General features: G+C 37.1%; 1 protein-coding gene across 2 annotated transcripts in view; it reads left to right on the top strand.

The window, feature by feature from the left end:
* Positions 1-17,542, top strand: part of LOC126354126 (26S proteasome non-ATPase regulatory subunit 2-like) — a 205,048-nt gene that overhangs the window by 93,954 nt on the left and 93,552 nt on the right. For both annotated transcript variants that reach the window (XM_050003522.1, XM_050003523.1), the window contains exon 9: positions 11,736-11,842. In XM_050003522.1, coding sequence (XP_049859479.1) covers positions 11,736-11,842 — 107 coding nt within the window. The remainder of the gene's footprint in view (positions 1-11,735; positions 11,843-17,542) is intronic.

Raw genomic sequence — 17,542 nt, 5'->3', positions numbered from 1 at the left:
GATCGTCTCCATGGGAGAATAGCAGCCTGCATTGCTGCGAAAGGTGGATATACACTGTACTAGTGCCGATATTTTGCATGCTCTGTTGCCTGTGTCTATGTGCCTGTGGTTCTGTCACTGTGATCATATGATGTATCTGACCCCAGGAATGTGTCAATAAAGTTTCCCCTTCCTGGGACAATGAATTCACGGTGTTCTTATTTCAATTTCCAGGAGTGTATTACAATTGTATGCCCATTTGTGTTCCTTCGATTACAGTGAAGAAAATGTTTAAGTCAAAACATATGTAGACCTTGCCGTAGAAAGGTATCTGCAATAAAAAATGGGGATTCCCTTTGAAGATTTCAAAGCTGCCCCACGGCCCCCCCCCCCCACCCTTTCCCTCCCCCCCCCCCCCCCCCCCCTCCATCCCACATTTACCACACACGGCATGAGATGGAGTATTGATTGTAGTATTTTGATGCCCTCCTCTGAGACAAACAAATTGGAATTATAACTTTCTTTTTTTATACATTAAAATGAATGCCCTGTATACAGGAAAGTCCTGAAGATACTGGAAGGTTTCATATTGATTAGATAATGGTAAGACAGATATTTTGAAACCAAATTTTAAATTTTAAGGTCATGTGACTGTTATTAGTGATCTATAAGCATTAGTTGTAATTCTTATAGATAAAAAGACAGGACCTAGTAGAAATCTTTGGATAACGCAGGAGATATTGTATTTAATTAATTAAAGGAGAAAATATAAAAATGTAGCAAACGTAGTTGGTGCCAGAGAACAGAGAATTCAGAAAAAATTAGACTGAAACAAAATGCAAAAGGATAAACAGGAATGCCTAGAAGACAAATGCAAGGCTGTAGAAATATGCATTATAAGGGGAAAGATAGATGCCACCTGTAGGAAAGTTTAAGAGTAATTATTAGAAAAAAGAAGCAGCTGTATGAGAATTAAGAGCTGAGCTGACAAGTCAATACTAGGCAAAGAAAGGAAAGCTGAAAGGAATATATAGACAGATTATATATGGGTGGAAGTAAAATTGAGGACAGTATTATAGAAATAGAGGAGGAAGTGGGTGAAGATGAAGTGGGAGACATGATATTATGAGAAGAATTTGACAGAGCGTAGAATGACCTAAGTGGAAACAAGGCTCCTAAAGTAGAAAAAATGCCGTGAGAATTGTAGAAGTCCTTGAAGAATCAAGCCATGGCAAAACTATGCCACCTGGCGTGCAAAGTGTGTGTGTGTGTGTGTGTGTGTGTGTGTGTGTGTGTGTGTCCAAAATATGAGAGAGGAGCAAAATACTTGTAGAATGTAGTTTTGTTGTTTAGAAGGGATGAGACAGTGTTGTGGCCTATCTGAGTAACTTGTGAAGAAGTCAAAGGATAAATTTGGAAAATGAATTAAACTTTAGGGAGAAGAAAAAATTGCAATGCACCAATGATATTGTAAGTCTGCCAAAAATGGCAAATGACTTTGAGGAACAGTTGAAGGGAACTTATAGAACATCAGTAAAAGACAAAAACAAGACCAGTGTAATACAGTGGAAATAAATTACATGATACTGAAGAAATTAGATTATTAAATCAGACACTGTAAGTACCTTAATAGAAGTAGAGACAGTACAAAATACAGACTGGCAATAGCAAGAAAATCATTTCTTAAAGCAATGAATTTATTAATATTTAATATAAATCTAAATGATAGAAAGTCTATTCTGATTGTATTTGCCTGGACTGTAGCCTTGTATGGAAGTGAAACATGGATGACAAACAGTTCAGACAAGAAGAGACTAGAAACTTCTAAAATTTGCTGCTATAGAAAAATGCTGAAGATTATTTGAAGGGATCGATTAACAACTGAGGTAATTCAGTAAAGGAAACAAAAGAAAAATTTGGAGTAGGTATTAAAATCCATGGAGAAGAAATAAAAACTTTGAGGTTTGCCGATGACATTGTAATTCTGTCAGAGACAGCAAAGGACTTGGAAGAGCAGTTGAACAGAATGGACAGTGTCTTGAAAGGAGGATATAAGATGAACATCAACAAAAGCAAAACAAGGATAATGGAATGCAGTCAAATTAAGTCAGGTGATGCTGAGGGAATTAGATTAGGAAATGAGACACTTAAAGTAGTAAAGGAGTTTTGCTATTTGGGGAGCAAAATAACAGATGATGGTCGAAGTAGAGAGGATATAAAATGTAGACTGGCAAATGCAAGGAAAGTGTTTCTGAAGAAGAGAAGTTTGTTAACATCAAGTATAGATTTAAGTGTCAGGAAGTCGTTTCTGAAAGTATTTGTATGGAGTGTAGCCATGTATGGAAGTGAAACATGGACAATAAATAGTTTGGACAAGAAGAGAATAGAAGCTTTTGAAATGTGGTGCTACAGAAGAATACTGAAGATTAGATGGGTAGATTGCATAGCTAATGAGGAGGTATTGAATAGAATTGGGGGGAAGAGCAGTTTGTGGCACAACTTGACACAAAGAAGGAACCAGTTGGTAGGACAAGTTCTGAGGCATCAAGACATCATAAATTTAGCATTGGAGGGCAGTGTGGAGGGTAAAAATTGTAGAGGGAGACCAAGAGATGAATACATTAAGCAGTTTCAGAAGGATGTAGGTTGCAATAAGTACTGGGAGATGAAGAAGCTTGCACAGGATAGAGTAGCATGTAGAGCTGCATCAAACCAGGCTCAGGACTGAAGACCACAACAACAATAGGCATATGATATTGGTACTTCGTGAATTATATTCTGTCGTGTTATAAGAATGATGATTTGTGGCAAAACAGTTTCGTTTATTTGGTGTGTGTAACAATTGTTGCAATATTAGGCAGGCTTATTTCGTTTTATCTAGCAGACAGTGACAAAATACACGTAATCAGATTGGAAAAACACACCAGTCCTAGGTACCATTTGTATTAAGAGCTTTTCTAGTATTAGACAACAACATTTCGTTTTTTCATGTAGCAAAATGTTCACGAACTTTGATGAGGTAATAGATTCTTTCCCAGAAAGGAAAGTACGCCACATAAAGCTGTGGCAAGGTTAGAGAGAGAAAAAAAGCTAGGACTTAAGGATTGAAGAAATGTAGACTGTCTTGCTTGTCTCTTGTCTTTACTTGTTTTATGTTTCCTATACTTAATTTTATGTCACACAAAACAGCAAGTTATTAGATAATAGGCAGTAAAAAGTGCAAATTTTCTGAAGAGTTCTTGTTCTCCCGATTACAAATAATCCCATTCGCTATTAATTGCAAGATTTGTTTTAAAGAGGCGCAGCCTGTCAAACCAGCCGACTGGGAGCAGGAGAGGGACCACAGGAGATTTTAATTTCCACTGGCCTGAATATAGTTTGATGGTACCCATTACGTTTGAATTCCACAGAGTGAAATACAGAGGCGTGTGATGGAAGAATGCTATGTGAAGAGATGTAGCACTGCACTTTGGCACACTTACAACCAAATAACGTGTCTTACATTCCCTCAAACATATATGTTTTATGTATCAGACTCTTCAGAAAGATGTGAGCTACAAAATGAAGATTTTTTGACAAGTCAATTTTTTAAATTTTTAGCTTCCTACCTCAAACGCTCAAACGCTCAAGGGATGGGGTGTGCCACTATCTAATATTGCCACGGTTCGGGAATAACATAAATCTGGAGCTGATGCACAGAGCAGTCTGAGTTGTAGTGGGGAGGTGGTAGTCTCCATTTGGCCCTGTTTACGTTAAGTGGCTTATGCTGTTTCCTCTTCATTTGTTCCTCTCATGTCAAATGAAAACAAAACGGATTTCTGTGGCCGGTAGCTATCAAGTGAATTAAAATACATTCACTTAATTATTGAAGGGTCTCCCGCATCGACCCCTACGCTCCTCGGAGTATGGGACATCATCATCATCATCATCAAAATATGTTATTTGTTTCAGATTATATTTTGTTTCCACCTTTCTGACAGTCATGCGTTAATGGCCTTGCAGAACAATAAAGTTATTTTTGTCAGTTTTTTAAAGAAATTGGACTTTTATTAATCGTTTCCACCAAGGCAGTCAATTTATTTGAAATGAAGTGTTTAGTCCACACTATTGGCTAGTTTCAACTGTTCGCTGTATTTCAAGTTCACGTTTTCATCTTCTAGCACGTATGGCATTATGCAATAATAAAGAACCAATCACGAGATAATACAGTACTGGTACTCCAAGAAAATTTACATCTGAATCTGGACATACGAATGTGCACTTTCAGCCAAATTATGCATTTTAGTATGATCCACAAAATTCCCATGCTCTTGGAGTATCCTCTAATGTCTTGTTTCTTTTATGAGATAATATAAGATGTTTTAATGTTTTAGACATACAAACATACGGGCTTCCTACGCCATCGTAGCTGCGCAAGCACTGGGACGCTCTGGCAACTGCTGAAGCGAATCTATTTCTAACAGGTCGCGAGAAAATATTTCGAATGGTTGTTTGCAAAGTGTTACTTTGAAAGTAAATTTCCTTTTACGCAAGATGAACACTGTGCATGAACTTCCGATGAATTACTTAAGTCACGGAGTGTTTGACTCTCATTCAAATATCAAATCTTTGAGGATGACCATTTAGAATATTTTCAAACCCAGAAGATCAGACATTTACGTCGTTGTTAAAAATTTTACTGGCACATTGGTGTGATGTATCTTAAAGCGTAATGCACGCAAAAAATATCAACATTATGTGTGAAAGCTTAGCTTCTCTTGCAGCTTATTAATCTTACAGACCAATATTATACATCTACATCTACATGGTTACTCTGCAATTCACACTTAGGTGCTAGGCAGAGGCAACACCATGTATATTGAGTTAAAACATTACCTTTTCCTATTTCTGTGTTTGCGCTACTTAACAGTGATATTGCTATTGGCTGACTACATCACGTGTCCTATGCTCTGAATATCCTCTGTCATCGGCTGGCAAGATCACTTGACATGAGCTGCGACTGGCTTAAAAAAGCGCATTGCAATCTCGATTTCGAATTTATACTTTTGTAATATGAAAATATGCAGTGTACATGTTGCTGCACATCAGACAACTTTTCAAAACATGTTTTTTCCCTTGAGTTTTCTAACATGCAGGTAAATTCTACGCTGGTATATGAATCCACAACCATTGAAAGAATTGATAACTTTTGTAGTTCCGAGGAAGAGTACAGTGTTACTTAACACGGAAAAAGTGTATTTTCATCTGGGAGAAAGTGTATTTTTAACCGGGAAATCCGGGAAAAATCCAGGAATTTTTTTTCCTCATCCACATATACACCCTGAGTAGAGCATATACCAGGTACATGAAATGCAAGAAAACATCCTCTTCAATCCTAGGTCAGCGAGAAAGCCTTTAGCAGAGGAGGACAATGGTCTGATCCAAATGAAGACAGATGAATGGTCTTTCAAATACAGGGATGCAGTATTTCAACAAAATTTAATCTATTTTAACCTAAGTTATGCATCATTTACAGACTTGTATTTTAATACTTTCAACAAAACATACACAACAAAAAACATATGTAGCCTGGCAAAAGCTATAAAAGATATGCAAATTATAGCTAATGGCAGATTTGTTTTTTTTTAATATTACAAACTTATGTACCAGTATGCCAATACAAAAACCATAGAGACCATAAAAGACAGTATCTTACAATACAGGAAAACATCTACCAAAGGAAGCCATGAAATTAAAGACCTAAAAATTACCTTATCTCAAATTCAGTGACAAAATGTTTGTGCAATCAGATGGAGTAGCTCTGGGAAACAATGTAGCTGGTGCAATAACTAATATTTTTCCCAACACAGTGGGAGAAAAAATTTTCAACTCTTAACTACCAGTACTCAATAAAATCATTTACTGTTGTAGATAAGTAGATAGTTACTTCGTGCCAGGGAGGGCTCTCAACAGGGAAGTGTCCGGGTGTCTCAGAGTGAACCAAGCTGATGTTGTTCAGACATGGAGGAGATACAGAGAGACAGGAACTGTCGATGGCATGCCTCACCCAACCCAAAAAACTGAAGAGGGAGGCCAAGAGATGAATACAGAAAGCATTTTCAGAATGCAGTAGTTACTCGGAGATGAGATGTGCAGGATAGGATAGTGTGGAGAGCTGTATCAAACCCGTCTTTGGGCTGAAGACCATAACAGTTGGAGTTTGAGCATCTTGAGACAAAGAAAACTGGGCACTATGTTTTCTTCCCTCATAATTATTAATTTATTCCCAAATTTCATATATCTCTGCAAAGACATGGACATAGTATGTGGCAGTGACATAAAAACTGCAAATCATTAAATTAGCCTTCTTACAATCATTCCGCGTCCAGTGGTATAATTAGTTTGCCTAGAGAATATGGTAACTGAAAAATATCATAAACTGAAAATTTTCATGCAGTATGACTCTGAAGATTTGGGATGAGCTAGGAGACAAAATTATTTTGATATAAGGACCATTACCATTCAGAGTGCAATATTCCAACTTCACAGTATAGATTTTTACTTTTCTTGAAATTAATTATCTTCCATGTTAATTGAATTTGAAGTTCAGAGAGGCTGTCAGTTTCCATTGCAAATTATGTCATGACTACTGTGAGATTCTGGACTTTGACTACATACTTTTGTTGCCTGAACCTTTCTGAATAGTTGTACATAACAGAAGTAATTACACAAAGAGTTCTTATGGGGCAGCCACAACTTTAGTAATAAATTACTTCATTAATTAACAGTTTCATGTACAGTAATATAATTTTCAATATGATTTATACTCATGTAAACGATGATGTAAATAAAATAGAAAGAAACTTCCACATGGGAAAAATATATTAAAAACAAAGATTCCAAGACTTACCAAGCGGGAAAAGCGCCGGCAGACAGGCACATGAACAAAACACACAAACACACACACAGAATTACGAGCTTTCGCAACTGGCAGTTGCTTCGTCAGGAAAGAGGGAAGGAGAGGGAAAAATGAAAGGATGTGGGTTTTAAGGGAGAGGGTAAGGAGTCATTCCAATCCTGGGAGCGGAAAGACTTCCCTTAGGGGAAAAAAAGGACAGGTGTACACTCGCACACACACACACACACACACACACACACACACACACACACACATATCCATCCACACATACACAGACACAAGCAGACATATGTAAACGATGAGATTCACCTGGCAGAAGAAAAAATGTAGCCACATATTTTTCTAAATTTGTAACTAGTAACATTTTTTGTAATCCAAAATTCTATTGGTTCTTGTAGTTAATCAAAAACAGTAAAATACAACCCAACATTTCTTAAGACATTATGTAGATTTCAAAATAAGTTTATTCTTATGCCACTCATTATAAGACCCAACCCTGTCACAAAAGAGTGAGTCTGAGATGAGTCTGTAATGAAGTAATACCAATGTCTGCCTATATGGAAAATGTGTCGCAGTTGGTCTGGTGGATAAGTTAAACCAAAAATATGTGCCACATTCATGACATGTTTTGAGTCCTACTTATTACCCCATAATTCAGGGAAAGTCTTTGGTAACTACTTTTAATGTGAACTTATATATTATATCAATGACTGTGTCAGTCTCTAATGATGACTCATAATGTCAGTATTTTTTAATGAGAACAAAGTCTTATTGTGCACATTATGTTCATTGTGATTTGTTCATTTTGCTCAGAAGTACAGCATATTGAGTGATTTATTAAGTGACTGTGTTGACTGCTAATTTGTCGCATGGAGAATTTTGTGATTGATCAAAGTCAATATTAGATTACTGCACTTGGACAGCAGCTATTGTATGACATCAACCAAGTGTAGTATGTGACTACCCATTTATCTCTGCGAAACTGAAGTATGTGAGATTTGTACTCCATTGAAGAGATTTTCATCAGGTTGCTACCACAGCATGGGCACTGCTAGAGCTGTGTTTTAGAGACCACCCACTGTTTATATGTAATTATTACTGCATAGCACAGACATTATAAGATCCACCAGATATGCACCAGCAGAAGGAAACAGCATAAATGAATCTTTGAATAAAATAATTGGTTTTTTCTGTTTGGGCTTATTGAGGGGCAGGGCGGGAAAGGGGGAGAGTTCATGCATTTTTATAAAAGGCTTATGTAACTTTTGGCAGGAGGTATACATCATAGGGAAAAACAACATATAAAACAGTTTCTTCAGAGTTTCTGGTGTGCATGTTAAGAAGAACTTGAAATGGAAATCAGATATTACAGGTTTCTTACCACTTAAGTTAAACAATTTTTGCTTTGTGTGCAGTTACTAATAGTGTAGGGAAAAATGCAGAAAGATTATTCCCTGTGGTTGCTTCAGTGTGTGCATTAATAGCAAGCAGAACAGCATTTGTAGCCAAACTTAGTCTTAGCCTTAATACAGTAATGACATAAAATCATTCAGTAAGGGTTATACATGGTGTTTAATAATCAGCCTCCTACAGTACTGATTAAACAATTAGACTTATTAATAGACAGCTATACAACCCTTTTTTCCTTCTGAAGTTTATCACTAACAACCATTTGAATACAGAGACAGCATTCATAAATGCTAAAAATGTAAATTGTTGTGAGTCTGGTGTTTAAACAACAGATTTTATGAAGCACAAATTAGTTACAATTAAATGATAGAAAGTAACAGTTTATGACTCTTTTGGAATTACACAAAACCAAAGGCTTCTGTACCTGAATACATTGTGTTTAATACTGTACTGTAGAAGTTTGTTGAATAGCTTGCACATCAGTGCTGGACAGCACTATTTTCAGGTTCAACTAGAAAGCACTTGGATATGAACCATGCTCTCACACCTAAACCTCCTGATGTGAGTCAGTCAGATCTGCATCAGAGATTGTATATTGATAGAATATCAACCAAAATTCTGATATAGTTTGTACTATGTTCTGTGGAGGAGGATGTGTGTAAACAGCAAGTAATAAGTAACACCTAACTCACAGAGCACAGGAAAAGCATAACTGTGTGTATCTTCCATGTAGAGCTCCCATGGTGAAGTCAATCAATCATAGTTTGTCATACCAAGGGTTCTGGGTTCGAGTGCTGGTCATGCCAGTTTTTGTACTGTAGTTTGTATCAAACTGTTACATGGGATGTGTAAAAGGACTGTTTGGAATTTATAGCAAGGGCTGTCTGCTTTCTCTTCATTTATTTGAAAGTAGCAAACCTTTTACATTTGAAGTTTCATTGAAAAAAAGATAAACAATCAGGACAGAAGAATAAATAAATAGTTGCATCATACATGTGGAAGTATTAATAGTAGTAGTAGTAGTAGTAGTAGTAGTAGTAGTAATGATAATAATAATAATAATAGCTCTTATTTTTAATATTAATACTTTCACACGTGTGATGTGATTGTTTAATTTTATTCCGACAAAATATAAATGTACTCCATAGGTTTGCTACTTTCAAAGAGATGAAGTGAAACTGGACTGCCAATAGGACTGTGCTATACAGCCTGAACAGGCCTTTTACAGGTCAGGAACAAATTTTCCCATATAACAGTACCACGCATACTACAGAACAAAAACTGGCATCACCAGGGCTCGAACCTGTGACCCTTGGTAACACAAATGAATGCTCTACCAAATTCCCCATGGGAGCTCTATATGTCAGACACTCACAATTATGCTTTTCCAGTGGTCCTTAGATTAGGCATTACATATTACATAGTATTTATGCTTGGTCTCGTGGACGACAGCACATAGCAGAAGCTGTACTAGAGTTTTGGTCGATACTTTGTCCATATACATTGTTTCATACTGAACTGGCTGTCTGACATCTGAAGGTTTCGATGTGAGTGTACCTATATGTCATTGTTCAGTGACAACACTATGGTCAGCTGAACAGTCCTACATTAGACAGACAGGCAAGTCTGAGCCTTGTGAAACACTGGGAGTAAGTAGCAAAAAAGTCCAAATCACAGTCTAGGAGAAAACCATGTAGTGAAGGGTCATGGTCAAAAGACACACAAGAAAGCTTGCTGGGAACATGGGCTGTGAGACGTTGGTGTTAAACGGTAGTCCTTGAAACTGCCATGAGCGTTGTGTCATGTGGCCTGATGCTGGGGGAATTGTCATTCCGCACTGTGCCTAGTAATTCTGCCAGACATATGGAATTACATCTATTAAAATAACTAAAACTCTGCCCAAACAGGCAATGAAGGCCCAATGGTACCAACCAGCCGCCGTGTCATCCTCAGCCCACAGGAGTCACAGGATGTGCATATGGAGTGGCGTGTGGTCAGCACACCACTCTCCAGGCCATATGTCAGTTTACAAGACCAGAGCCACTACTTCTCAATCAAGTAGCTCCTCAGTTTGCCTCACAAGGGCTAAGTGCACCCTGCTTGCCAACAGTGCTCAGCATACCGGATGGTCACCCATCCAAGTGCTAGCCTAGCCCGACAGTGCTTAACTTCAGTGATCTGACGGGAACCGATGTTACCACTGTGGCAAGGCTGTAATTATATCAAGTGATCTGCCAATATATCCACCAAGATTACAAGAAAAATTACTTTGACTATTCAAAGTATTTTAATATCTGAAATTCTAATGGCATCCCTTACTTCTTGTACACAGAAATAGATATAAAATAATAAAATCACTATCAAAAATGAAAATACATGGTGTTATTTGTTCCACTGTAATTCATTCTTTGAGTAAATGAAGTTACTGAATACAGTATGTAAGGTAATATAAACAGAAAAAGGAACTACACATTCCATTCCATCAAAGTAGTTGTAATATACACAGTTCGTAGTTTTATTTGGCAGGATGGAAGTTTTGAGTAAAATGTATGTTCTTGTCAGATAAAACTTGTGGATTGGGCAGGGACTCCAACTCAGATGTTTGCCTGTCAATACAGCTTATTTCATTGCACATTCCATTGCAGTATAGAAATGGAACTTTGATAGTAGATCCACCCATTATGCTGTATGGCTGCTCAAGGGCACCCATACAATAGTTTGTAAGGGGGGGGGGGGGGGTATGGAGTATTTTTAGTATTTTGGAAGACAAATGACAACTTGTAAGCAGCTATAAAAATTTCCCAGCTCTGACCCTGTTAAAAACCTGCCTAATACCAATTTTTAAATCATTGTCTTGAAAGAAAAGCACCTGACTAAACCATATTTTTTTTTTCTTTCTGTGTGAGCTGGGGGGACAAGGGGATGTCCTTGCCGCTGCTGTTGTCCCCACACCATGTGATATCTGGCAAGGTAGGTTGGAACAATGGACTTAATGGAGCATTCCTAGAGAGCTCAATCTCCACAAAAGAAAAAGCCAACTCAGAATGGCATATATTTTTTATTTTTAAGAATCTTCATAAAAAAATGATTACTTAATAGGTATCACTATGGGGAGATATCACAACATTAAATTCTCATACACAAATTACATTGCTTGTAAGACAGGATGAAATCACTTTCCCACAAAAATTAAAATTTCATTTTTTTTAAATTTTTCTGGTGTCAGATTATTACAAAAATTTCTGGCAATGATGTGACTGATTTTTAAGTTCTCTTAGAATGAATATTGTAAAATTATTTGTATTCAGAAAAATGATCTTTTCTCAACACTGCCTTAGAATTTCACAGGAGATAAACAGTAATATCATTTCTATGTTTGCAGCAAGTCATTTGTACTCTAAGTCCTGTGGATTCAGTGTCATTAAATTGTGTGTTAATGTTCTTTCAGGAATGTTGTCAGCGACTGCATCACTGGGACTCATTTACTTGTGGGATGTAGAAGGAGGTCTTTCACCAATAGATAGATATCTATATACAAGTGAAGATTTTATAAAGGTGAGTTTTAAATATATAAGAATTTCATGTTGTAAGTCCTTGTAATTAATTTAAAGATTATAACAATTTCATTCAGTGTTGGAAAACTTCCTTCACATCTAAAAGACCCATTATATTAGATCTGCAATAAAGATAACATTCCTTTTTGCGAGTTGTCAACTTTTTTATTTATGTATTCAAAGCCTGTATTTTTTTAGAAAAATAATAAACACAAATAGCAGGAACTGAAACCCTCTGTAATCTATAGACACTAATCTCTCACTTACAGAAAGTACTAAAAGATACTTGTAAAAGATTAAGTAGACCATTACAAATTACTTCACCATTAACTGCTGTTTTTGTGTACGTGGCACAGAGCAAAAATTTTGTATTACTGATATTCAATTATTTTGTGATGACATCTTCAATACTAAACATGACCTAAACATGTTGTTATATAACCTGTTATATAACGTTTCAGTTAAAATCTTTTTAAAATGTCTGATTTAGATGCATATATTTTTCTTGTGTACTGTTTTGCTAACCATTTCCTAAAATTAAATAATGATACATTACTTCTCACAGAACCATGAACATATAATTGTAATCTATTCACTCAATAAAATACAATATTATTCACAAAGTTTTAGGAGAGTACATTCAGAGTGAACAATGACACTTTAAAAGTTTGCAGTTGGACATAAACTGATCACAGAATGGTTCTCATGTAATTGCTTTGCTAATACTGTACATGAAGATTGTACCTTGTAGTTTTTAAGATTCTTTTTGTGTCCCATTGGTAATTGAATATATGTCTCAGCTACATTCACTTTCTGCCATACCACATACAGCATAGTGACTTCACTGTCTTGAAGTTTGTTGTAGTTACTTGCCCCAACCTCTTCAAATATAGTCTGCAGAGTTTGTGTAAAAATACTATCTTTGATAAGCCATCAGAGGTAAAGTTTTGCACCCAGAAAATGAGAAAGTTGCACAATGGCTCCAGCTCAACCAGCCCACTGGCTTGAAAATTAGTCATTAAGGAAATCCTGCATTTCCCCCTAAGTAGTGTGTTGTGTGCCATCTTGACGAAAGTTTCCCAGTAATACAAGTTACGTTAACTCACTGCTTGCTCTCTCTCAAAAAAATAAAGCACCCTAAACTTTGCTCTTGCTTGAGGCATGAAGACCTTAAATTTTGAAATTTTACAAATGTGTTTTAAAGATCGTGATAAATTGATAGCACCACAAATCTGAATGTATTTTCTTTGCTTCACAAGTGGAAGTTGAGATGCACTGAAAATTATGTTCCCGACATTGTCTTTATCCCACTAATTTTTTAATGTTTTATCATAAATCCCATTACAATACACTTAATATCTTTTAGTTCGTGCACCATTGTAAATATGTTTGGCTTAAAGATATTTATCCTCAGAACATACAAAACAAATGCATGTGGTTTGCAAAGCTCAAGAGATACAAACAATGTCAGTTTTGGTGTATTATTAACAAAATGTTTCCCCAGGCAGCTTGTCATCAGCTGGCAGATAAAGATGTCATGAAGATTTGTTGTGACATTCTAAATAACCAGTCATAAATGTTAGGAGTGCAGGAAGGATGTCTGCAACATATGGTATGAAAACTTTTATACAACTGTCGCAGACTGTAGTACTTCCTAACAAGACACAGAGTGAGAATTTTTGAAAGTAGCCACCTCTGAACAACTGAAAGTATATCAGGAATGACTTAAGTGCTGTAGTTTAGCATTGAGCCATTACATGTTTCAGAACTTGATATATCTGTTAAGAAATATGCTTTGAGATCAAAAGAATCCAGACACCTGGCTGAAAATGACTTACAAGTTTGTGGCACCCTTCATCGATAATACTGGAATTCACTATGGTTTTGGCCCACCCTTAGCCTTGATGACAGTTTTCATTCTTGCAAGCATATGTTCAGTCAGGTCCTGGAAAGTTTCATGGGGAATGGCATCCCATCTACACAGAGTGCTGAACTGAGGAGAGGTGTTGATGTTGGTTGGTGGGGCCTGGTACAGAGTCGGTGTTCCAAAATATCCCAAAGGTTTTTTATAGGATACAGGTCAGGACTCTGTGCAGGCCAGTCCATAACAGGGATGTTATTGTCATGTAACCATTCTGCCACAGGCGGTGCACTATGAACAGGTGCTCAATCAAAATGAAGCGAATTGCTCTTCAACAGTGAGAAGCAAGAACATGCTTAAAACATCAATGTAGGCCTGTACTGTGATATTGCCACACAAAACAACAAGGCCTGCAGGCCCCCCTCAATGAAAAACACGACTCACCATAACACCACCGCCTCCGAATTTTACTGTTGGTGCTAGACACGCTGGTAGATGATGCTCACTGGGCATTCACCATACCCACACCCTGCCATCAGATTGCCACATTGTATACCATGATTTGTCACTCCACACAACATTTTTCCACTGTTCAATTGTGTAATTTTTACACTCCTTACACAAAGTAAGCCATCGTTTGGCATTTACCGGTGTGATGTATGGCTTATGAGTAGCTGCTCGACCATGAAATCCAAGTTTTCTCACATCCCGCCCAACAGTCATAGTACTTGCAGTGGATCCTGATGCAGTTTGGAATTCCCATGTGATGGTGTTGATAAATGTCTGCCTATTACACATTACGACCCTCTTCAACTGTCGGCGATCTCAGTCAGTTAACAGATGGAGCTGGCCTGTAGGTTTTTGTGTTGTATGTGTCCATTCACACTTCCACTTCACTATCACATCAGAAATAGTGGACCTAGGGATGTTTAGGTGTGTGGAAATCTTACATACAGATGTATGACACAAGTGACACCCAATAACCTGCCAACATTCGAAGTCCATGAGGTCTGCGGAGTGCCCCAGTCTGCTCTCTCCCTATGTCTAATGACTACTGAGGTTGCCAATATGAAGTACCTGGTAGTAGGTGGCAGCACAATGCACCTAATATGAAAAACATTTGTTTTGGGGATGTCCAGATACTTTCAATCACATAGTGTAATACCAGAACTTGATATGTGGTTCATCACATTAAAGTTGTAAAGACCTAGTAGAAACATCCATACATGATAAAACATCTCAAATTACCTATATTTGCATTTTTGACAATATTATTTAAAGGATAGATAGCATCTCACAATATAGTGGAAATACTGAGTCACAAACAAACACAATACCCGGCTGCAGGAGACAGTCATCACTTGTGTGAGAGTTAGAACTGTGTAAATGTGTGTGTATTTTTGTCTAATCCAGGAGAAGGCTTTTTGGCCAAAAGCTTACTTCTTTAGCAGTTTGCCTATCTGCAATTTATCATTTTCATAACATTTTCACTATTCCATCCTGTATGTTCCATTGTTATATTTGTAGTAATCTTGATTGTAGCTGAAGTGGTTCAGGTTTCATGAGATCCTGTGAACCAAAACCACTTGTTCATTGACAAAGACTATTAATTCACAAAATGATGATAAAAATGTTGCTGAATATTTGTAAAAGATTAAATTAGATCACTGTACATCTTCTCATAGATTTTACAATGGCCATACTGCCAAAACTTTCTATTCCCGCAAAAAAAAAAAAAAAAAAAAAAAAAAAAAAAGTGAGCAAGACTGTGAATTCTGCAGTTTAATAAGATTAAAGTCCCAGAGATATAAGATTTGTGTCGCCCGCAGTGGTCTCGCAGTTCTAGGTGCGCAGGCGCAGTCCGGAACCGTGCGACTGCTACGGTCACAGGTTCGAATCCTGCCTCAGGCATGGATGTGTGTGATGTCCTTAGGTTGGTTAGGTTTAAGTAGTTCTAAGTTCTAGGGGACTGATGACCACAGCAGTTGAGTGCCATAGTGCTCAGAGCCATTTGAACCATTTTTTAATAAGATTTGTGGTAGTATACAAATGAATTACACAATAGAATAAAAGGTTCTTAACTATTTGGAGAATCTCCTGCACAGTATAAAAGGACTGTAATGATGAAAATCTAATTGCATGTGGGATTTTGTCTGTTCATTGCTGTACATGACAACATATTTTAGATGACATGAACATGTACATTTTATTCCTTCAAAGATCAGTTATTAATTACCATAACCAGTTTTTAGGCTATAAAAAACAATTTAGCATAAGTCTTCAGCCCAGAATGGACAATTACAGTGGCAAAGTATTCAGTTGTGGCAGAATATAAATGGTTCACATGTACATGGAATTATCACCGTTCACACTCAGCACAGTCCTTTAGTAATTCATTGGATTTAAAACAGTTCATTGACATCAGTCCCTAATTAGATTCACCATATCCAACAACAACCAATTTTGATGAAGATATACACTCTTGACAAACCCAGTGCAGAACAGAAAGAGTGTTCATTAATTTTATCTACTGAAGTCACTCAAAAGCAATTAAGAATCAAAGTTCATGAATTTCATTTGTTCTGTTGCACATATTCTCATGTACAGAAGTTAAATAATTCAAACAATGGAAATCCAGGATGGAATGTAACAATACTAGTGAAGGAAAGATGCTACTCACCGTATAGCGGAGATGCTGAGTTGCGATAGGCACAACAAAAAGGTTCACACAGTTAAAGCTTTTGGTCATTAAGGTCTTTGTCAGCAGTAGACACACACACACACACACACACACACACACACACACACACACACACACACACACACACACACACACGCGCGCGCGCGTAAACACAACATGCACACACGTCTGCAGTCTCGGAGAGCTGAAACGACACTGCGAACAGCAACACCAGTGCATGATGAGAGTGGCGACTGGGTGGGGGTAAGGAGGAGGCCGGGGCGGGGAGGGGGAGAGACAGTATGGTTGGAGTGGCGGACAGTGAAGTGTTGCAGTTATTCCACAAGTCAAACAGGAAGATCACACTTGACATGGATGTTAATCATTTAGTTTTAAACCTGATTGGCTCTTTTGGGTGACACCGGACAACTTAAAGGCAAAAATTTTCATTTATTTATAACAAAACCACACACTCTCGGAACTGTGCCCTGTTACCATTGAAATGGTAGGAAGCATGGGTGTGGGAATGGCAGCTGGGCATACAATACTCAGACATTTCACAGTCTTATTATTACTATTATTTTACTTTTAATTTTTAATGTATATGATTTCTCAATTGTGCCCCAGAGGCACTCAAAATAATTAGCAGCAGCTTAGAAAAAAAATCTTTTGTATGATACTTTAACACCAGAAACATTTAAGAAAATATATATTAAAAAGACCATCTACTAAAGAGTCAAAATCAGAGGCATTTGCTTACAGTTTTGAAAGACAATTGCAAGGAGCTTTTAATACAGGTGTTATAATAACTGCTGTTGAAATTTATAGAAAAATATTTTAGGTATTTTACTCAGATAATCTTTTAAATTCACCAACACAACAACTAGTATCAAGGTACCAGTACAAGCAAAATTTAAAATACTCAAATCACCACAAAGTAAAAACAAATGCTCTGATTAACAGGTTCACAGCATAGTTGAAAGGGATCTGAAATTTAATGCATTTACCAAGATGGGGCTACCAACATGAACTCAAACTATTTGTCAAACTGTTGCTTCATTCAGCTCAGATTCTATAACAAACAAGGGATGCACATTAGAATTATATAGCAGATATGCATGTGGGTGCTTTCCACAGAAGAAAACAGACAGTTGAACATA

This window comes from Schistocerca gregaria, chromosome 3 (genome assembly GCF_023897955.1).
Source record: "Schistocerca gregaria isolate iqSchGreg1 chromosome 3, iqSchGreg1.2, whole genome shotgun sequence".
Lineage (NCBI taxonomy): Eukaryota > Metazoa > Arthropoda > Insecta > Orthoptera > Acrididae > Schistocerca > Schistocerca gregaria.
Note: the sequence above shows the minus strand (reverse complement) of the source record. Positions and strands in the feature narration are given on the sequence as shown.